The sequence below is a fragment of the Durio zibethinus genome, chromosome 4 (assembly GCF_047325235.1).
Source record: "Durio zibethinus cultivar Kanyao isolate XHJ-2024 chromosome 4, ASM4732523v1, whole genome shotgun sequence".
Taxonomy (NCBI): Eukaryota; Viridiplantae; Streptophyta; class Magnoliopsida; order Malvales; family Malvaceae; genus Durio; species Durio zibethinus.
Window position 1 is genome coordinate 6088566 of NC_143165.1, and position 21276 is coordinate 6109841.

Consider the following 21276-nt stretch of genomic DNA (forward strand, 5'->3'; position numbering starts at 1 on the left):
AGAAAGAAGGGGAGACGGTGGATCCTATTGAAGCGGGTTATTTTGACCCGAACAACACTTGGATCCTTCAAGTCCTAAGTGGAGCATTCCAGTCATGGCAGCCTCAAACAAGACTTCCTGAGACACCAAAACGATCACCTTCCCCCATGGCAAAGGTATCTGAATCACCCGAAGATAACCCAAACCCTAATTCACCATCGCCGCCGCCAGCGATTTCCCTTCCAAAAGCGAATCGAAAGCTCTTGAACAAGCCACTCCATGGATCGATTACGCAGTGGAGCAAGCTTTATATTAGAAATAAATAAAAAGAAGAAGGGAGACCGATGATCCAATTGAAGCGGGTCATTTTGACCCGAACAATAATCGGATCCTTCGAGTCCAAAGTGGAGCATTCCAGTCATGGCAACCTCAAAGAAAACTTGCCCATTTGCGAAGGTTCCTGAGATAGCAAAACGATCACCTTCCCCCATGGCAACGGTACCTGAATCACGCGAAGATAACCCAAACCCTGATTAACATCACCGCCACCGCCACCGCCTCCGCTGGCGCATTTTCCTCTACTCATTTTGATCAAACCATTGTACGATTCTCAAATCCATTATTTTGTTTATTCTTAAGCCCAAAATTAGAAGAACTGGAAATTTATTTATTTATTTGTTTGTTTTAATTTCTATAATTCACTTAAAGATGTCAGTTCACAGCTTGCTGTTAAAGGTCTGTTCCATGACCTATGAATGCTTGTACATTCTGTTTGTATCTGAGAGACCATTATTTTTCAGTTTTAAAGGTTTTGACTTTTGATGTTTGACATTTTTGTTGCAGAGGGGATTAACATTGCAGCTTCACATCCATTGATCTCAAGTGGTGCTGCTGTTGGCTTGGGATTTCTGGCTTGGGATTTCTGGTTCTGAAAAGTATGGTTCTGTAATAATTGTAGGCAGTTTCTCAGTTTCTAAACTTATTTTATATTTTCTAATAAACACGCTATTTTTATGTAAAATTTTATATAAATATAATAATTTATACAAAATGATAATATAAATGGTCAAATCTATATCCATCCGAACTAAAATTCGAATTTTTTTGGGAAATGCTGTAACCATGTGCTCGGAATTGTACGGGCATAATTTGCTATTCATTGAAAATAGTTTTTTTTTTAATTTGAGATAGATAAATTGTTTAATTTCTCATATTATAATAAGATGTATCGTATTTGATTGTTTAAGATAAATTATTATAGGTCGTTTCTCAAATTATGATAAGATGTATGGTATTTGACAGTATAAGACAGATGATTATAGATTATGCATTTGAGATGATCTCAATAAATGTTCGATAAGATTCAAATCAAAAAATTTTTTATCAAAAAAAATGATTTTAATTGATTGAACTAACAACTTATTAGTAAAATTAGCCATTTCTAAATATGTACAGGTGCTGCTTTGTAATAACCAATTTAATGACTAGTTTAAGTATTCTAGAACGGTGAAGAGCTGTTGCTTGGAAAGGGCTCAGGTTTTTGATTCCTAGCCTTGCAAGTGCTAAATTTGCATAATTCCTTAAATCACGAATATGCATTTATTTGTTTATGTTCATGTTCGTTCATGTCCTGTGTGTCTCGATGACAATGGAGAAAAAGAAGGAAAGTACATGCCTGGACATTGCACCCCTTCTTTTTCTAATTCATTCCATTGACAAATTGATACGACGGTGATTGTTGAGAGGGTTTAATGATCCAAAGGCATGATGATATTTTTTTATTAAAAACCTTTTATAAATAATAAGTGATATTTCAAATATTTGATTTTATTTAACACATAAATTTGATCGAACACGTTAAATATTATATCAATTTAATCATGTTATTATTATTTTTCAAAAAAATTTTGTCTCTTATCAATAAGTATAGATATCAAGATATTATCATCACGTTTTTTATTTTATCCCAACTTTTTTACTTTTTTTTAATTTTTAATTTTTAATCTCTGACTTACGTAAATACAAAAAATACTTTTTTATTTTTGCACTTATCCGCTCTTTTCCTTTTCATCTTTCTAGGGATATCCTCCTATTAGCGCTGCACATGAAAAAATGATCGCACCGAAGCCACAAAGGACTATTTAAATTGATTCTTTTCTGCCGATAAGCTCCAATTGCATAATAGGAATTACAAAAAAAGGGCTCCTTTGTATACTTATAGTTATTATCGTAAATTCTTTCATTTTGATAGTTTTTTCGATTCCATGGATTATACCTATTCGCACAAATACCTCGACGATTTCCGCTCGTTAATACATAGAGCCCAATAAGCATATCTTGAGTCGGTACGAAAATGGGATCCCCAATAGCTGGAGACAAGAGATTCATATGAGAAAACATAAGTAAACGAGCCTCCGCTTGCGCCTCTAAAGATAAAGGTACATGAACAGCCATTTGATCCCCATCAAAGTCTGCATTGAATCCCTTACAAACTAATGGATGTTAACAAATAACGCGTCCTTCCACTAAAATAGGTTGGAATGCCTGTATACCTAATCTATGCAGAGTAGGCGCTCTATTCAGCAATACAAGATGTCCTTGCATAATTTCTTGCAGTATTTCCCATACAATCGACCCTTTTTCCTGTTCCCGAATTTTACTCTTAGCAACTCCTATGTTCGGCGCAAGATGTTGTCAACCTTGACTGTCTTGATTTTTTTTTTTTAAATTTAGACTTTAATCTTTTTTTTTTATAAGAAAAATTTATGATAAATAGATTACTCAATTTCTCAGATCAAGATAAAATATATCATACCTGATAATATAAAACAAGTGACTATAAGTCGTATATTCGAAATGACACCAATATATAATCACCAACAATACTCGAAACTAATACCCTAATCTTAATTCAAGTTTTAATATACTTTTATATGATACAAAAAAAAAAAAAAGCAAACAATCCAAAAAAATTAAAATGGCAAAAAAATCTAATGATCCAAAATTTTAATATACTCGAAACCAAGACCCTAATCTTAATTCAAGTTTTAATATACTTTTATATGGTACCAAAAAAAAAAAGGTAAAAATCCAAAAAAATTAAAATGACAAAAAAATCTAATGATCCTAAATCAGGTAGTGTGGATTAGGCATCTTAACTATATGATTTGGTTCATCTAAAATATTGACTCTAGTATTCAAGTTTCAATATTGAACCACTTTTAAACACACGATTGCATTTCATTTATAATTTTTTTCACTATAATCTTACGATTAGAATCGGTTATCTCGTATATTTTTTACTCATGCCAAAAGCAAAGGGATGTTTTAAACTAGAATTAGGTCACACTAAAGGAAGAAGGAATTGAAGCCTTCAGATTTCCAACAACAGTTGCCAAAAACATCACCAAACCCCAATATAAAGTAACCAATTTTCTCTTTTCATAATAGGCATTCTTGAAACCAACCACTTTCCAAGAACAAGCTGAACTCTTCTTTATATTCTCTGCCGATGAAAACACTTGCATTGAGTTTTTCAAAAGCCTAAACCTCTTGAAGATGTCAAAAGCCGGCAATAATGGTGCTCCTAGGCACCGTCTTAAGCGTGCTTCCACACCAGGGAAGGCAACAGTGCCTGCCATTGGCAAGGTGTTTCCAAGGCAACTCAATGCTCAAGATTGCCTGGTGAATGGCTACTTTTGTGATACAAAATGCGAAGACGTCTCCATCAAAGAGAAACTGATACGTTTATGTAAGCAAAATTCTATTTGTTTCAAACTGCCATAGGTGGCCTCTCAGAGAATTACAAGCATTGATTTTCATTGCTTGAAGCTGACATCAAACCTAAATAAAGGACTAATTTATAGATTTGGTATTTCGTATATTTAAGTCGTGTAAAACACTAACAAATTAGTTCGTTTTCATTGTATGTCACAATTTATACTGAAAATAAAATACGAAATATGTTTGTTTTTTTTTTTAAGTTAAACCCGTGTATGATTTTATTGAAATTTTGATCTGTATCATTTTTTCTACTCGGAAGTAGTATTGCCATTTATTATATACTAGGCTCATCATGCATTTCTTTTTTATTCTTTGGCAGGTAAAACAACTACAGTGAAGACAGGGTACACAGTCATCTCCAGGGAGATTTTAGATAAATACCTAGAATTGGCAAATGAAGGCTCATCAACAATCAAAAGGCCAGAAATAGCAAACCAGGCAGTTGTTGAGATGGCATTGGAAGCAAGCCAAGCTTGCACAAAGCAATGGGGGAGGCCTGCTACTAATATCACCCATATCATCTATATGTTTCTTCCAGTGAGATACGTTTACCGGGTGCTGATCTTGACCTTGCTAGCTAAGCAACTTGGCCTGAAAAATGATGTTAACCGGGTAATGCTCTATTTTCTTAGTTGTTATGGTGGTGTCACCGTCCTTCGAGTGGCCAAAGACAGCCAAAAACAACCCAGGAACTCTTATTCTTTTAACTACATTTGAAACTACCATCCTTGATTTTGGACCTCTAAACAAAGCACGCCCTTACGACCTTGTTGGTGCAGCACTTTTTGTTGATGGAGGAGATCATTGGAAACAATCCAATAACGATCACAGAATCGCCTTTCATGGAACTTAACTATGCAGTGCAATAATTTCTGCCAGGAACACAGAATATCATCGATGGGCGCCTGTCTGAAGAAGGCATAAACCTCAAACTTGGCAGATACATTCCTCAAAAGATTGAAGACAACATCGAGGAATCCTTCAGGAAACCCATGTCCAAGGCTAGTTTGACAGAATTCAACCACTTGTTTTGGGCTATGCATCCTGGAGGACCTGCTATACTTGAATCGCTTGGAGAACACTCTCAAACTGAACAATGGGAAAATAGAATGTAGCAGGAGAGCATTGATGAACTATGGAAAATGTTAGCAGGCAACACCATTTTCTATGTAATGGGATATATGAGGGAGGAGTTGAGTAGAGAGTAGAGACCTACCTTAGTATCTGGTCCTGGAGTTACACTTGAAGGCATTCTTCTTCGCGGCCTGTAACCACAATCATGTTGGAATAGGAGTGTAAATGTATATCAATACTAACAAGCTATTTAGGTTGATAAATTTCAAATTTAATGAGCTCGAATAATTTAATTTATCAACTAAATCAAATTTAAATATCATAATATTTGATTTGAATAGTACGCGAGTCTATTTGAATTTTTAAATTTTAATATATTTTGATTATTTAAATTAAAAATTATTATTTTACTTATATATATATATCAATAGCTCGACTTCGAGTTTAAACACGTAATCGAATTTGAAATTGAATACGAAAATTGAATTTATTTTTATTAAAAGAATATAATTAAATGAATTCAAAAAATTTAATTTTTATTTTGAGTCGAATTCAAATTTGAAAATAAAAATTTGATCGAATTCAAATAAAATTTCGAGTAATGAATTTTAAATCGAACTCAAATTTAAACTTCTCATTATATTAACTCGATTCGACTTGATTATACTGAATAATTGCATTTACGTTGGTGTTTATACGTTCTTCAATTGTTATTAACATTGGTATTCTCCATTTTTCTATTTTTATTTATTTTTTGAATAAGTGAGTGACTTTTTTTTTATTCAAAGGACATTAAAATACTATTACATCAAAATTGTTCTAGCCAATATTGTTTGGAAACAAAGAATCATATATAAAAAAATAGTGTTGTTTAAGCCCTATTTTAAACAAACATTATTATTTACACAATCTGTGGTAACTTATGTTAATCTTGTTAATCTCAATCGAATCATCTTTTTATCAAGAACTTGCATGAAAAGTTTTTGTAAATTTTCCTTTATTTGGTTCAATAATAAATGTATATATTTTTCACTCAAAATACGAATATTTTTGTTTTGTTTCAAACAATGAATTCGAGTCCCTCTCAATCAAAAACTAAAATAAGAATTATTCAAAGAAAGAAAAATTACATGAATTTTGATTTTTTTAAATCTCAACCTAAAATAAAAGAAACTTCATTTATGTATCATCACACTATCATATCCAAACTCGAATGAAATGAGAAGGGTTACGATAAAATAACAGACAACGTAAAACATAAATCAAATCAGGATAAATCAAAGTAAAAATTTTTGTTAGATCTCCAAACAATATGCTACATTAGAAAAAATTTAAAATTATGATTTAATATAAATTTTTTAAATTTTTTTATGTAATCAATTTAAAAAATAATGAGATATAAAATTTAATTTATTGTTAAAATAATCTTAAAAAAAAAAATTAAAGTGTCGTGATTTAAGCCCTAACTGAAGCAATAATATTAGAACACTTATGGCCCAAATTTGTTAAGCGGCAAAAAAGTCAGATGTGGCCCCAACCGAGCAAAAGGTTTCCCCTTAGATCCGTACCCTTCACTCCCAATACGACGAAAGTGAGTCCAAACGACACCGTGTAGGATCTCATTCGGCTGGCTGTTCTTCGCCGTTAAGAATCCGTTATTTCATACATGAAAATTTTCGAATCTAGAATTACTACTATAATCCGAAAGCTGCAAAAATTTCACCGATAATCGATAATTCGAGAAGACTTCAGGTAACTGCTTCGTGAATTCACTTCTAAAAATTGAAATTTTTGTTAATTGTTGATTGTCTGAGGTTGGTTTTTGCTTCCTCTTTTATCTTTCTTCGATTTTGATTTGATTTTTTGTTTAAGTTGAACACGTTATCCATCGAATCTTTCTATGAGAACGATCTAGGGTTTAAGGATCAGTGAAAAAGATGAAAGAATCAAGTAATGATTTTTGTGGAAGGTTTAATGACCGTATAAATCCCTAGTCTTAGGCTTTTGGAAGCAAATTATTTATCATGGAAAGGCTCTGCCGAAAACTTAGATTAATAACGCTTGGATTGCTCTTCTTCAAGGCAATTTTTTGTTCTTTTTTGTTCTTAACTTCCCTGTTTTTCCTCTTTGAGTGTTTTTTTATTAGACTTGATAACGTAAAACAGACATTAACATGACACGAAAATGATGAAAAAAAAAGAAAGAAAGTGACATGGTTTAAAAATTTAGCAAAAACTATAAATGAGTTTGATAAATCTAAAAAAATGTATTTCATATTTTCATGTCGACACAAATTGTGATTCGTAATTTTCATGTAAAACACAATACGAATACACGAATTGTTAGTATTTTACACGATATGAGTATAAAAATTGCCAAGTCTACATTTTATTCAGAATATAACTTGTTGTTTTTTCCCCTATTGGTTGTTAGAGGTTGATCCCAATGAGGGAAGCTGAAAGGTGCAGAAATGGAGAATCAAGGACACCGTTGGTGGTAAGTGTTTCTGCTTCGAAAGTCCAGGTTTTATTTTTGTTTGAAAATGTTTTATATCCGTCTGCATGCTGTTTAGGTTCCAAGATTTTACTGGGTTTTAAAGAGGTTATTTGGACAAGTGGATACCAGTTTAAATTTATAACATACTAGTATTCTGCTTTCTCTGCTATGGTTCTTTTTCCTTTCGGTATTGTTTCATGTGTGGTTTTCTGTGCACTTGTCTCAATTGGAACTGATGTTGTTGCTAACATTTAGTTTGATGGAAGCTTTTTCTTCTGCCTTTTAACTTTGAGATTAGATCTTCTTTTGCAATAACATTCAGTTTCTATAACTTTATAACATGGGTTATAGCTCTTATTTTGTTTTTTTGTTTTTTTGGGTAAATTAGTTTTATAGCTCTTTGGTTAATGACATTAAGACTGCATCTGCCCTTTCTTTATCTTAAACCTCAAGTAACAGCAACCCTGTTGTCAGGCACAAAATGATGGTCTGGGATATGATGGGCTTATTCCTCAATTATTTACCTCTTTACCAGCTCTAAATGAAGCTGCTTCTTATCTTGCACAAACAACTACTTACTTAACTGGTTGTTTTTCTGATTATTCTGGTATGTTGTCTCCTTTCATCTTGTATTTCTCCCTTTTCCTTCTTCAATATTTATGTACAGAAGTTCCATTTTTGTTCTTTTCTGTTCCTATTTCCTTTCTGGAACTTAATTGTTAGCCTTTGAAGAGTTACTTATCTCATTTTCATGTGGAACTTGTTGATAAATCAAACTAATAGGGTTCTTCATTTCTTTTTGGTCTATATTTCGTCTTCTCATTGCGTTAACCCATGAATTGTGGATGATTTCATTGCAATACTTTTGGAAATGTTTCAGTGGAACCTGCTGCTAGAGATTCGAGGGATTCCATTGTACATGCACAAGAATTAGTAACATTTTCTTCTGGACAGACCGAGGAGTCTGTGATTAGTGATCATCCATTTTCAAGAGGAAGCAGCTCAACATTGTCTGAATCCTCTAGTCATGCAACTACTGCCCCCGCTAACCATGTTGGTGTAGCAAGGGCCTCTGCCAGAGATCCATCTGAAAATACTGATGCGATAGTACAATCAAATCACACTGGGCAAAATGGGATTTCCATTTTTCAAGGGTACAGATTCCTATATGCTTAATTTTGGATGTCTTATGAGGAAATTTGTGAAAATGGATTGTGATTTTAAAATATCTTCCCATACTTAATATTACTAAATAGTTGTAGTTACACATGATGATAAAAGGTCAAAATGTTTGCAATTTATAAGGGAAGTTCCTCACACACTATCAATTGATAGAGGATGGTGATAATGGAGCATACTTATTTTTAACTTGAAATTCATGGAGTTTTTTGGATAATAATCTTCCCCTTTATTTTTTTGTGATCTCTATTTGTGTAGCTTCTTAGGTAGTGCAGAAGCAATTTTAGTTACATGGAGTAATGAATTGTTTCAATCTTTCAATAACAAAAAACCTCAGGCTTATTGAAAGAGCACGGAGAACTGTTCGTGGATCTGCAGATGATATAGGATGGTTGAAGGGTGATCCCGAGATGCCTTCAGTTGAAGATGGAACTGAGAGGTTTATAGAAATTCTAGACAATATTAGGTAAAATGGGCTTTGCATCTTTTATGTGGCTATTATTTCTTAGCATGGTTATGCACTTCTTTATTAGTTGGCTCTAATTTTGTCAGGCATGGTCTGCACAAACTGCCAAGCTCGGTGGTTTATTTATTGGTTCCAGGTACCTTTGTAATTTTTTCTCCTGAAAATAATAATCATTGTACTCTGGGCATTGCAAGAGAAGGAAAAAATGTAGAAATTGGATGAAGGGGGGGAGGGATAATTTTGAATATGATGTGCTCAAGTAGAGATTAGAACATAGATACTATTTCTTACAGTACTCCTTTTAGGAAAATAGATTTGATGACTAAAGGTTTACTGTAAACTGGTTAAAACATCAAAGATTTTTTCTTAAAAAAAATTAGGGGGAAACCAAACCCATCCTGATTCGAGTTTGACTTCCTCACCAAGTATACGAGTACCTTCCAAATGATCTATTTCATGTCAGCTATGAAACATATTGTATACCTTTCATAGGTGGAATCAAGAATTTAGGTTCATCTTTGCCTTTACTTCATATAGAAAGTGATTAAGATTCTACCTGGGATTTCAACTGACTAAAATCAGTTATGAAAACTCATACGTGGAATACTAAAATGGACCAAGGCTGAAGTTGACTCTTGAGTTCAAATTCAAAATCTAACCCTGAACTTAATCTTTTTGAATGGTGAAGTTTGATGCCATTGGCTGGCATGACACAAAAAGTAGACGTCGTGAGGGATCTTTGAACTATGTTGTGTTAATTTCTCCTTTTTGTAACTTCGGATTCAATATTTCTATGTTAGTTAATTTCTCAGTTCTGGCCATTTTCATGTTTTGCAGGTCTTTTCAGCAACCATGGGCCTCTTTACTTTGTCAGTACAAAAACAAGTTTCTCAAAGATGGGTCTGACTTGTCATATTGCCAAAATTCACAGTGAGGTATATATAATTAGTCTTCACTTGCACAGTTCTATTCTTTTATGTCTATACTGAACATTGAACAATCACTTATCAGGCTTCAGTTGAGAAAAATGCGAAGGAGATAAAAGATTACATTGAGGAAATTTATTGGGGTTCCAAGAAACGCGTCATGATTCTTGGACATAGCAAAGGTGGAGTAGATGCAGCGGCTGCTTTATCTATGCATTGGTCTGACTTGAAAGATAAGGTTGCTGGGTTGGTATTAGCACAGAGTCCGTATGGTGGAAGCCCTGTAGCTTCAGATATCTTGAGAGAAGGACAGCTTGGTGATTACGTTAATCTACGGAAACTTATGGAGATTATAATTTGTAAAGTGCTTAAGGTATGCAAGTGGTCTTCTATACATTTTCTTTCCTCTTAAGTGTATACAAAAATTGACAGCATGATCGTATGCAAATATGTTTGCTGCGACTTCTTGAGTTTCAATGGGAGTCTACTTTCTAGTGAATTGCAGTTGCATTGTCTTTTAATAATTTGTAGCTCTTCACATTTTATTTTTCTGACAATCTTTACATGAAACATTCCGACTGTAAAGGGGGACATGCAAGCTTTGGAAGACTTGACTTATGAGAGGAGGAAGGAATTTTTGAAGAAACATCGTTTACCGAGTGAGCTTCCCGTTGTCTCTTTCCATACTGAAGCTGGCATTAATCCTGCTGTTCTGGCAACATTATCTCATGTTGCTCATGCGGAGCTACCATTGATGGCTCCCCTCTCTGCTGGCCAGCCTGCAAGATTGCCTGTGGTCATACCCCTCAGTGCTGCGATGGCTGCATGTGCCCAGTTGCTGCAAGTCAGGTATGGTGAAAAGAGCGATGGGCTTGTGGCACGCTGCGACGCAGAAGCCCCAGGATCTGTCGTGGTGCGACCAAAACGAAAGTTAGAGCATGCCTGGATGGTTTATTCATTATTGAACGATGACCCTTCCGAAGCAGATGCAACGCAAGTGTGTGAGGCTCTTCTGACATTACTCGTGGAAGTTGGGCATCAAAAACGACATGAACTCTCAATGAAAGATGAATGACATCAATGGGCTCAGCTCGTTGTCACGCTTGGTTGTAATTCTTTGGCCATACGACTTCAGTGACTTGATTCAAATCTGATATTTGATGTGTATATAGCTGAAAGTTAGGCAGACTGTGTGCCCAATTTGTAAACACAGAAAAGGTATGACAATAATCAAAATGTACAAGAAATTGTTTTATATAGTTGAACTTTCTCAATTATTAAGAGCTAAGTTCTTTAAAGACAGATTATTAATTATGCTTAATTGCTATGTTGTTTTCTACTATTATCATTTCTAATTAAGATTTAAATTTTAGTAACTTCAATTATAAAAATACCCAAATTATCAACCGATTTTAGGAATAGAAAACTCAAGCTTACATCTCAATTAGATATGATAATACATATATTTGCATCGTATTTGTTTTTGTATCATGTTTGTTTCACATTAAGTAAATGTAAAATACAAAAATTATCATATTATAATTCATATAATTTTTTTATTTTTTAAAATTTAAATTATATATTTTTATATTATTTTCATATTATATTTATAATTAGTTCCGTTATATTTTAATTTCATACTTAAAAATTATTTCATGAAAACAATATAAAATATAATATGATAATACGATATTAATATAATATAAAAATAAATATACAAATAATATGATTTAAAATTTTAAAATAATTATACATAAATTTAATAAATAAAAAATATATTTTATATTTTCATATATATTCATAATTTTTATATAAAATATAATATAAATATACAAATTATAATATTTTGTAACAGATAAATATATGAATCACCTAGATGCATAGATAGGCGCAGTTACCGGTTGTTCCAACGACCAGTCATTCTGACAGACAAAACCGAGCCACATTCGACGACCGCCAATAAGGTTTCGAACCTCCAATGAAAGCCCTCAAGTCAAACGAAGCACCTCATTGTCCTTTCACCCCTTCACTCAATCCGATTCCACCCCTCACTCTCCTTCGTTCCATTCTTAGATTCTTTTCTAATAGGTGTGTCAGTTAAGCATCGAAACTCGAAAAAATTATTAAAGGAAAAAAAAAAAAAAAAAACTCGGTTTTTCTCAATTCCCAAAACTACCCTTCCCACATTCACGAAATTTCAGACTCTTTCGTTAAATACCCCAACTTACCCGGTGTTATCTTTTCGATAATTTTTTCCCTTTCCTATCCTTTAACTCTCTTTTGCTGCGTTCTCAGATTGAGAATAGTAAAGGACGAAAAGAATTGCAACAGCTCTTTTTGTTGTTAGAAAGTGAATTTTCTTTTTGTTTTCGATTATAGATTCGAGAAATTGATTGGTCAGGGCTTTCAAATTGAGGAATTAGGGTTTTCGAGCGGATTGAATTGGCTAGGGTTTTGTTACAATACCATTGGTTTTTGACTTGGGGGTGGGTATTTTGCTTGGGTTTGATGTGAAGAAAGGTTGGGTTGGTGGGTTTCTAGGGTTTGTGACATTGGGGGTGGGTTCAATGGGGAGCAATGGAGAGGCTGACCGTAAACGGTGTCACTTTAGCTCCATATCAGCCACTGCTGTTGCCGCAAAAACGCAACCATTCCTGCCAATTTCTGAGGAGAAAAAAGTATGGTCTTTGTTTCTCATTTTGTTAAAGTTTTCTGATTTGAAGTATTTATTTTCTTAAATTTCAATTTGGAAAAAAATCAAAATTACTTGGTTTCTAACTTCGGTTTTGATTGTGTATCAAAACTGTAATTGCTATTTTATTATATTGTATGTACTTTAATCTCTTTTATGTGATCAAATTGAAGCATGTCCAATTAGGGTTCTGACCTAAAGATTGGAACTTTAAACATTGATACCGGAAATATGATTTTTTTTTCTTTTGATTTCTAAGGATGTTTATATTATTTGAGTTGATCATGGATTTGATGCAGGTTTATTTGCTGCCAATGCTACTTAACCCCTCCCCCCTTTGCAGGTCTCATTTACCTCACAGTAGTAACTATATTATTTGTACCAGTCTTCTCACTATAGTTGTATGCTTTGGTTGAACATTGCTAGTTACTAGGTCTGATGTGCTCAGACTTGAATATGGGAGATTATCATGTTTTCAGGGAGAGGATTTTGATTGGGGTTTGGGTAGATTGATTGGTCTGTGTAGATTTTGAAGTTGGACTTTATTGATTCTTTTCGGTGAAATATCTTCCTCTAGAATCAGAAACCTCAAGCCCTAGTTTCTGCACTAGCTTTGTTAACTCTAGATAATGCTTGTCGACAAGAATTATATGTTACATAAAGGTTTTTTTTTTTTTTTACCTGTGCTTTTATATTTTCCTGCTTTCGAATAAGATGTTGTTGTACTTTTTGTATTGCTTTTTTGGATTGTTGAATGCTAGATTATAAAATTTTTGGGAAATAATTCATCTGCCTACAAGTAGATTGCCAAACTGAAATGTTTTCTTTGTTTATAACTCATATTTTTTGAACCTTCTCCTAATGCCCCCTCCTTTTTTGCTGGAATGATGCAGCTTAATACTACAGTTTTGCAGTTTAGGAATCAAAAGCTTCAACAAAAGTTAGAGGCTCAGAAGGTTGAGTGTTCTGCTCTTGAGAACAAGTTCGTTCAACTGAAGGCGAAACAAAAGCCATATGATTCTATATTGAAAGTGGTGAATAAAACATGGGAAGCAGTAAGACCCTGTCCAAACCGTTAGACAATTTTATGTATTTGCTGCTTATTAAAGGAGGATGAGAATCATATTTATATCTTTTAGGTTCTGCTTTACTTAGTAAACTGCTTGATGGGAAATTGACATTATCCTTTTACAATAGCTGATTACTGACTTGGAATCACGTTCCGTCTGCACAAGAGAGTCTGGCAGACGAGATGTTGGACATGCACCAAATATCGAGGGTGAGAATCTTCTGCAATGATTTGGTTTCTTTTATTATTGTTGTTGCCCCTTGTAATGAACTGTTAACATAATTCAAAGGACTATGCTTTATTTCTTGTTCTAACTTGTAAGGTTGAGCTAAGTTTGGCAATCCTGATTTATAGGAGTATAATATAATTCTTCTGTTGTCTATCTTTGGTTTTTAATTGTTTTGCAAGTGTACTTGCTGAGAAGGCATTTGCATTGCTATATAGGTGGGGCTCCATCTCTTACTGAGGATGCTTTTCTTAGCCGACTTATGGAGACAGGTGCAACTGAAAGTTCCTCTTCCTATAATTGCCCTGAGCAGATTAAAGAAGATAGAGAACATACTGCCTCTGACCGGACTGGAAACATTTTACACAATATACTAGTTGCCATTGATGACCTATGGTGCCTGAAGGATGGATTATATGCTGCAGTTCGGAAAGAGCTTCAGAATGATGGTATGTATTTGGTAGAAAGTGTGCATTGTGTACTATATAATTTTTTTAATAATTTCTTTTCTAAAGTTGTTACTCAATTAACCGTATGCATGTCACTTTATGCTAGGTTCATGCAGGCAGCAGGTGTCTAGTGAACTAGAATCAGACGTTAAGAATTTGAGATTCAGAATAGGTGATATTCATTTGAAACACAGATCTTTGGTGAGAGAATTGCAGAGCCATAGAGATATTGATGCAAAAAATAAAGCTGAGCTTAAATGTCTAAAAGGTAACTTTCTATATGTGGTCAGAATTGGTGTGTTAGTAAGCATTGGTAACAACATTTTCAGTTGCCTGGATGTAACATTATCATTTACCACCTAAGCAGATTCATCATGCACAGATATGTTCTTAACACATTTATGATACATTGGTCTTTCATGTATGTGGAGGCATGGACAAAAATCAGTATGCACACCTTCAATGTAATTATGTAAATTTATGCAATCCACACAATTCTTTCACCTTAGACAAACTGCTACTCCCTCTAATGCTGTGGATGGGCTAATCAATGGGAGCTAACCCTTCCATTGTGGTTCAAAGGCCAGTTAATTATAAGGGTATGAAATATCATTGAAGTATCTGTAAGTTTGACTGTCATAGTTTGCTTTTTCTTTCGAAGGTGAATTGGAGAGTGCAGTAGCAGAACTGCAGGAAAGTAATTGCAAATTGGCAACTCTTAAAGCTGAAAGAGAGGCAACGAAAGGGGGATTTTTTCCTGTCTTAAACCTAGGCACCAAGCACATTGCTGGTGATAAAGTCAAAGATAAACATAGAGATCTGCAAGAAATGGAGTCTGCTCTCAAAGAGCTTTTGGTAATTCATACTTTCCTTTAAGTTATCTTGTGAAATTGCTGAAACTGAAAGTCAATGCGGATGATTAATTTGAGCTGAACAGGAACAAGCATCGTCTCGACTAACAGAACTAAAAGGTCTTCATGAAGAAAGAATAAAAATATTACAGCAGTTATCAAATTTGCAGGTTTGCTTTTTTAAGCTATTATATTGTTTTTTTCCTTTATTTCTGAGATAAGGTTCTGTTTATTCAGTCATATAAATTGAATGGGGATTTCTGATTAATAGAACACATTGAAGAGTGTAAAGTGTATTTCATCTTCCCAAGCTTACCATTTGGTGAGAGATCAACTAGAAAAGTCAAAATCAGAAGTTATCCACTACCAAGATTTATTTGAGAAACTACAGGTTGTTACCGGTCGGTAGTTTCATTTATGCCTTTTGTCTGTTATTTTATTGAGGGTGTCCAATTCCAATGCTAACTATAACTTTCCTCCTAAAACTTTTAGGTTGAGAAAGTTAACTTGGCTTGGAGAGAAAAGGAGTTGAGTATAAGAAATGATATAGCTGATGTTTTTCGGAGATCATTGACAGTTGCTGATTCTAGAGCTTCTCATCTTGGGACAGAGATACAGCGACAAGTTGATGAAAAAAAGAGAATTGAAGCTAAGCTGGAAGAGGCATCTAGAGAACCAGGTAGGAACATATCTGCTGTTTGCCCTGATTCTGAATTATCTGTTGTTTTCATCTTATAGCTATTCCTTTTGCTGAAAATCGGCTTAAAATACATATACATTTCAGGAAGAAAGCAAATAATTGCTGAATTTAAGAGCTTGCTTTCTTCATTTCCGGAGGAAATGAGTTCAATGCAGAGTCAATTAGGTAAGTACAAAGAGGTTGCCGTGGATGTTCACTCTCTCCAGGCTGACGTGCAATCTCTTTCCAGCATTCTTGATAGGAAGGTTTGTACTTTTATGAGTTGTGTGGTTATTCCTGGTGTTGCTTTAAGGGCTTAAAGATCCTCTTTTCTTTCTGCAATATGGACAGGAAGATTTTTTAAATAATTATTTTTGAACAGGCTAAAGAATGTGAGAATTTATCTGTGAGATCTACTGACCAAGTTGCTGAGATGCATAAGTTGCAAGCCATGGTATGATTGGTTAATGTTACTCTATTATTTTGAGTTGAATCTGTGATAGGAAATTGATGCTTGTTCAAATTAAAGGGAAAAATGCCTTCTTTTACCAGTAAAATCTTCCTTTGTCAGCCTTTATGCTTACTTTTCTTAGAAAAAGGAAAAGCTATTTGTTTATATTTTGTTTTGTTCTGATTTTTATTACAGGTCCAGGATTTGAAGGACAGTGATGTGGAGTTGAAGCTGATACTGGATATGTATAGACGTGAATTTGCTGATTCAAGGTCAGTTTATCCATGCAAGATGCTTTCGTTCATTATCTTCTGCAGTGTATTCGCATCACACTAACTTTATTTTCCATAGAACAGTCTGGATACCAGAATAATCTTTTGAGATTCTCTCTCACAAAATTTCTGGTGTTTAGTGCTGCTTGGACTTAGACCAACCATCTATTTCTTCTGTGCTGTAACTTTGTGTTTTATTGGAAATTATTATCAGCTAAGGTGCAACAGAATGTTGGCATATCTTATGTTATACTGGTTACAATATGCTACCTCTGGTTATGTTGTGTTATGAGTTGAAGTGCTGATCTTGCAACGCTTGATATGGTTCTATTCTTGATGTGTAGTTCCAGATTCTTAAAATATTTTTTTCTGTGATTGCAGAGATGTTATGGAAGCGAGAGATTCAGAATACAAGGCATGGGCTCATGTTCAAAGTTTGAAATCCTGTCTTGATGAGCAAAATTTGGAATTGCGTGTTAAGACAGCCAATGAAGCTGAAGCGATATCTCAGCAAAGGTTGGCTGCTGCAGAAGCGGAAATTGCTAACTTGAGACAGAAAGTGGAGGCTTCTAAGAGGTTAAAGTTTACTTGTTATTTTTTTCTTTCTAGTTATATGATACAACTAGACCCTATTAATGCAACTATTTGATGTCACCAATTCAAATATCTTATTTCAATATGCCTTTTCTTTAATGTTTGTGAAGTGGATGTTATCTAAATCTTTCCAGCAAACCTGCAATCGGCAAATGTTTATTTAATGTGCCTAGACAACTCCACCATACAGTATTCTCTTGAAATTCTCATTAGCCAAGATATAAATGCAATGGAAATAGTATACCTGGTTTTTGTGTAGTTGCTACCTTTATTATGAGAAGTATGTGAAAAACTTTAAATATATTGTTATTTCAGGGATAAGGCTAGTCTTTCTGATGCTTTAAAATCCAAAAACGAAGAAAATGAGGCTTACTTATCCGAAATAGAGGTTAGTTTCTTGTCATTTAGTCTTGGCTCTGTCTTTGGTACTATCATGATGTTTTCTAGAGGCTGTTAGTTTGGTTTTGCCTCAGTCTATTGGGCAGGCATATGATGACATGCAAACACAAGACCAGCAGCTATTGCTGCAAATTACAGAGAGAGATGACTATAACATCAAGGTAATCAATTTATTTGGTATATGATATTCAGAGATCTCAATGAAAAGTTTATACGATAGTATCATTATACCTTTTTTTTTTTTTGCTGCTCACTGCCATAACTGATGGGTTCTCTTGATAATTTTTTATAACTGTCTTTCTGCTGACTAAATATGATTGAATTTGTTTAACTCTTTATGCTTTCTTTTAAACCTCAAAGTGTCCAGTTATCACTAGCTTTTTCGTATAATCAAAAAGATGTTTGACCATTGAATAGAAAGTTTTACTTGCAAACCAACCATGGAAAACTAACAATTAAAAGGGAGGGCATTATTTCCCTTAAATTACATGGGGAAATAGAGCATTGGAAGTTGAGTTTGGTGCTTGGTCTCAATTTGGTTGTTAATTCTCAGTATGAAGATTCGTAGAGGCTTCTAGGTTCATTATGCTATTTCATGTAGAGAACTCCTTCTTGTAGAACATCCATGGTTTTCTGTAGAGACTTGTATTTTGCTCCCAGAACTTGATTTTGCTTTAATGGATCTCTTTCAGCTTGTTTTGGAAGGTGTGAGGGCAAAACAGCTGCAAGACGCTCTACTTTTGGAGAAACATACCATGGAGAAGGAGATTCAGCAAGCGAGTGCATCCCTTGATTTTTATGATATGAAAGCTGCAAGAATTGAGGATCAGGTATGCGGACTTATTTTGTATGAAATAATATTCTAAAAGTAATGAGATTTTTGAGTCTTGAGCAATTCTTTTTTGTAGCTAAGGTTCTGCTCAGACAAGGTTCAGCAACTTGCACAAGAAAGATTTCAAAAGTCAGTTTCATTGGAAAATACGCAAAAGCGATTGTCAGATGTGAGGAGATCATCTCATCATGCAAGGGAGTCACTGGAGGACTCACAATCTAAGATTGAGAAAAGTCGAATGGCATTAGTGGAGTTGCAGATTGAGTTAGAGAGAGAAAGGTAAAAGAACTTATTAGTATTTTTTATGTTTCCGTTTGTTCTTAAGTGCATAGGGTGAATTCATGTCGGTCTTTCTTCACTTTATTCATCTATTAGGTTTAACAAGAAAAGAATTGAGGAGGAATTGGAAGTGGTGAGAAGAAAGATGGTACGTCTTCGAGCCGAGACAGAAGGATCATCAATAATAGAAAGGCTTCAACAAGAACTTAGAGAGTACAGGGAAATACTGAAGTGCAGTATCTGTCTTGACAGACCGAAAGAGGTAAATGCGCAATTCCAATTTAGTACTTCAAGCTGGCAGTTATTCAACTAGGCCCTTTAGTGTTGCAGTTAGAGCTTTTATTCTCTTATGTGCTGACAATTGGATAGGAAGCTTCTGTGCCATTTGACTATATCAAGAATGGTTTTTGTACCTGTTACTTCTTAAGAAGAAATACTCTTTAACATTGTTTTTATAGCCATGGCTTGTTCAATTCTGTTTCAAACAATGCTTTTGTTTTGACCTTTCTTCTCTATATGTTTTCTGAATTTGCTTATAGATTGTTTGTCCCTTCTTCAGGTTGTTATTACAAAATGCTACCACCTCTTCTGTAACCCTTGTGTACAAAAAATCACCGAAAGTCGTTACCGCAAGTGTCCAGTCTGTGCTGCAAGCTTTGGTGCTAATGATGTTAAACCTGTTTATATCTGATATTGGAGCTCGCATTTGCAACCACTTGTCCGTGAGATTCAGCATCTTGCATGCATCCCACGACACAAGACATATGGATACTCACAGGTTCCCAAGCATTTTTATTTTAGAGAATTGTTAGAAAAAGAATCTAGACAGGAACTATAGGGTTCCTTTCCATTTGGTCAGTGCAAATCCTCTCAGATTTGCATGTATGGTTCCAAGTTGATTGACTTAATTTGTCATATATATGATGTTTGCCTCTTCATTTAACTGCTTGGAGCCACTGGAATCCTTCAAATTATTATTTGCAGATTAGTCAGAATTGATCAAATTCTATATCCATAGCCATGGACATTGCCTGATCCTATAATGAAATAAAATTTATACCTCAAATTTATGATTTAAAATCTTCAGTTTTTGTTCTTTTATTTGTTGTGGGGAAAGAGAACCTTTATAATTGCATCATAAGCCTTTTTCTTTGAAATCAATGATTTGGATTTTGCTTGTGCTTCTCAAGGGATTAATGAGAATGACCGAATTTTGTATGTGGCTTGATGGTAGCAATGACTCAAAATTCATAAGAGCCTGCATTCATTAGATCTGAAATTCAAATTTTTAACTTTTGCAATCTTTCTCTATGCTTGGATCGCAATTTCGTTACAAATTTTTCTATTTGATTTCGTCTCTTGCATTAAGGATTAGAGTTTGTGTAATTGTTCCAGTTGGAGGATGCTATGGGGTTATGGTTTATGCCATTAAAGAGCATTTGCTAATAGTTTTGATAATGGAAAGGGCTGTTTGGTGTTTGTATACATGTTTGTATAGTTTTCATAGGGTTCGGTTTGTGTATAATAAGAAGATTGTTTTGTTCGATTGAGTTTGATTTATTCAAATGATATGATATTTGTATTAGGTTCATATTCGATTAAATTAAATGAATTCGTTCGTATACATTAAATGAACGTAAATAAATATAAATGAATATATTTATGAATAATAAATAAATTATAATAAAATAAATTTTAAAATAAAATTAAGATAAAAATATAATAATAATAATGTTATTATTATTATAAATAAATAATAAACAAATGAATTTTAAAAAATTTGTTTACAAATATAATTAAATTAAAAAAATTCTATTCGTATTTAATTTTTTTAATGAATAATATAAAAATATTATTTAAAATTATCTATTAAACTTAATAAACAAATAAAAATCAAATATATCCCCCCAAGATGCTTCCAAAAGTTTGTTTGTTTACACCAACCTTACTTCCCCGGCTGAGCCGGTCGCCCACGTGGCTAGGTGGCCATGGCAATTGTGCACCATTGAAATGCACGAACGGTCGGCTTTCATTGATTGGTCAGAAGTGTAATATAACATGCCTACTTCCATTTCTTGTAATAAGAAACAAAAGTATCCATGGAACATTAATCGACATGACAACGACACGAGCTTTCTGTCCATTGTCGATTGAATTATAGAACAGATGGCTTCGTTTACTTTGTTTTCCGTACGTTGTACATATTTGGCATGAAAATTTATGTATTTTTTAAAATTTTAAAATTTTCATAATTATTTTTATTTTATATAAAGATTTCATATCATAATTTATATAATATAAAAATTATGAAAAATATATTTTTTAATTTTTATTAAATATATATTTTTTATTAAAATTTTAAATGAGATTATTTTTATTTTTTTATATATAATATTATTATACTTTCAATTTGGATCAATTATGAATAATATTATATTATAAAGTTTACGATTTACTTTGATCTTAAAACGAGAAATCCTCAAATTTCCCTTTTTTTTTTTTCACCATAAAAATTAGATCTTTTCTAATAATGGAAAATAAAGGCCCTTTGATGAAATAATTTGGACCATTTTCTATACA

The 21276-nt window shown here is 33.6% G+C and overlaps 2 protein-coding genes and 1 pseudogene across 9 annotated transcripts; all 3 read left to right on the forward strand.

Moving 5' to 3' along the window:
• Positions 1 to 3442: 3442 nt before the first annotated feature.
• Positions 3443 to 5085, forward strand: LOC111287056 (type III polyketide synthase A-like; annotated as a pseudogene).
• A 1362-nt stretch (positions 5086 to 6447) lies between these two features.
• Positions 6448 to 11177, forward strand: LOC111287684 (uncharacterized). 2 transcript variants are annotated; one of them, XM_022878355.2, is made up of 9 exons: positions 6519 to 6588; positions 7272 to 7332; positions 7807 to 7939; positions 8213 to 8486; positions 8849 to 8977; positions 9064 to 9113; positions 9815 to 9912; positions 9989 to 10276; positions 10490 to 11177. In XM_022878355.2, exons 2-9 carry the CDS (start codon positions 7282 to 7284, stop codon positions 10976 to 10978), a joined length of 1512 nt encoding a protein of 503 aa, XP_022734090.2. In that variant the 5' UTR covers positions 6519 to 6588; positions 7272 to 7281; the 3' UTR covers positions 10979 to 11177. The 2 variants fall into 2 exon arrangements, with proteins under 2 accessions (XP_022734091.2, XP_022734090.2); XM_022878356.2 differs by lacking the exon at positions 7807 to 7939 and having other exon boundaries at positions 6448 to 6588; positions 7270 to 7332; positions 8287 to 8486.
• A 970-nt stretch (positions 11178 to 12147) lies between these two features.
• Positions 12148 to 19717, forward strand: LOC111287171 (E3 ubiquitin-protein ligase BRE1-like 1). 7 transcript variants are annotated; one of them, XR_002689939.2, is made up of 19 exons: positions 12148 to 12581; positions 13489 to 13650; positions 13793 to 13874; positions 14073 to 14339; positions 14446 to 14607; positions 15001 to 15194; positions 15277 to 15360; positions 15462 to 15581; positions 15683 to 15869; positions 15975 to 16135; positions 16252 to 16323; positions 16516 to 16592; positions 16974 to 17168; positions 17502 to 17574; positions 17660 to 17746; positions 18278 to 18415; positions 18499 to 18696; positions 18793 to 18958; positions 19256 to 19717. XR_002689939.2 is itself a non-coding variant. In XM_022877475.2 (19 exons), exons 1-19 carry the CDS (start codon positions 12471 to 12473, stop codon positions 19385 to 19387), a joined length of 2673 nt encoding a protein of 890 aa, XP_022733210.2. In that variant the 5' UTR covers positions 12148 to 12470; the 3' UTR covers positions 19388 to 19717. The 7 variants fall into 7 exon arrangements, 5 of the variants coding, with proteins under 5 accessions (XP_022733210.2, XP_022733211.2, XP_089615394.1 ...); XR_016341432.1 differs by having other exon boundaries at positions 14109 to 14339; XM_022877475.2 differs by having other exon boundaries at positions 18494 to 18696.
• The last annotated feature ends 1559 nt before the right edge of the window (positions 19718 to 21276 follow it).

What these genes read in the sequence shown, in the direction of transcription:
- LOC111287684 (XM_022878355.2), top strand. Translation starts at nt 7,282, where the DNA reads ATGAGGGAAGCTGAAAGGTGCAGAAATGGAGAATCAAGGACACCGTTG. An exon ending in GGGATTTCCATTTTTCAAGG is followed by an intron (nt 8,487 to 8,848) that starts GTACAGATTCCT and finishes AAAAAACCTCAG; the next exon opens with GCTTATTGAAAGAGCACGGA. An exon ending in TAATTTGTAAAGTGCTTAAG is followed by an intron (nt 10,277 to 10,489) that starts GTATGCAAGTGG and finishes CCGACTGTAAAG; the next exon opens with GGGGACATGCAAGCTTTGGA.
- LOC111287171 (XM_022877475.2), top strand. Translation starts at nt 12,471, where the DNA reads ATGGGGAGCAATGGAGAGGCTGACCGTAAACGGTGTCACTTTAGCTCC. An exon ending in CCAGCATTCTTGATAGGAAG is followed by an intron (nt 16,136 to 16,251) that starts GTTTGTACTTTT and finishes ATTTTTGAACAG; the next exon opens with GCTAAAGAATGTGAGAATTT. An exon ending in GAGATGACTATAACATCAAG is followed by an intron (nt 17,747 to 18,277) that starts GTAATCAATTTA and finishes GATCTCTTTCAG; the next exon opens with CTTGTTTTGGAAGGTGTGAG.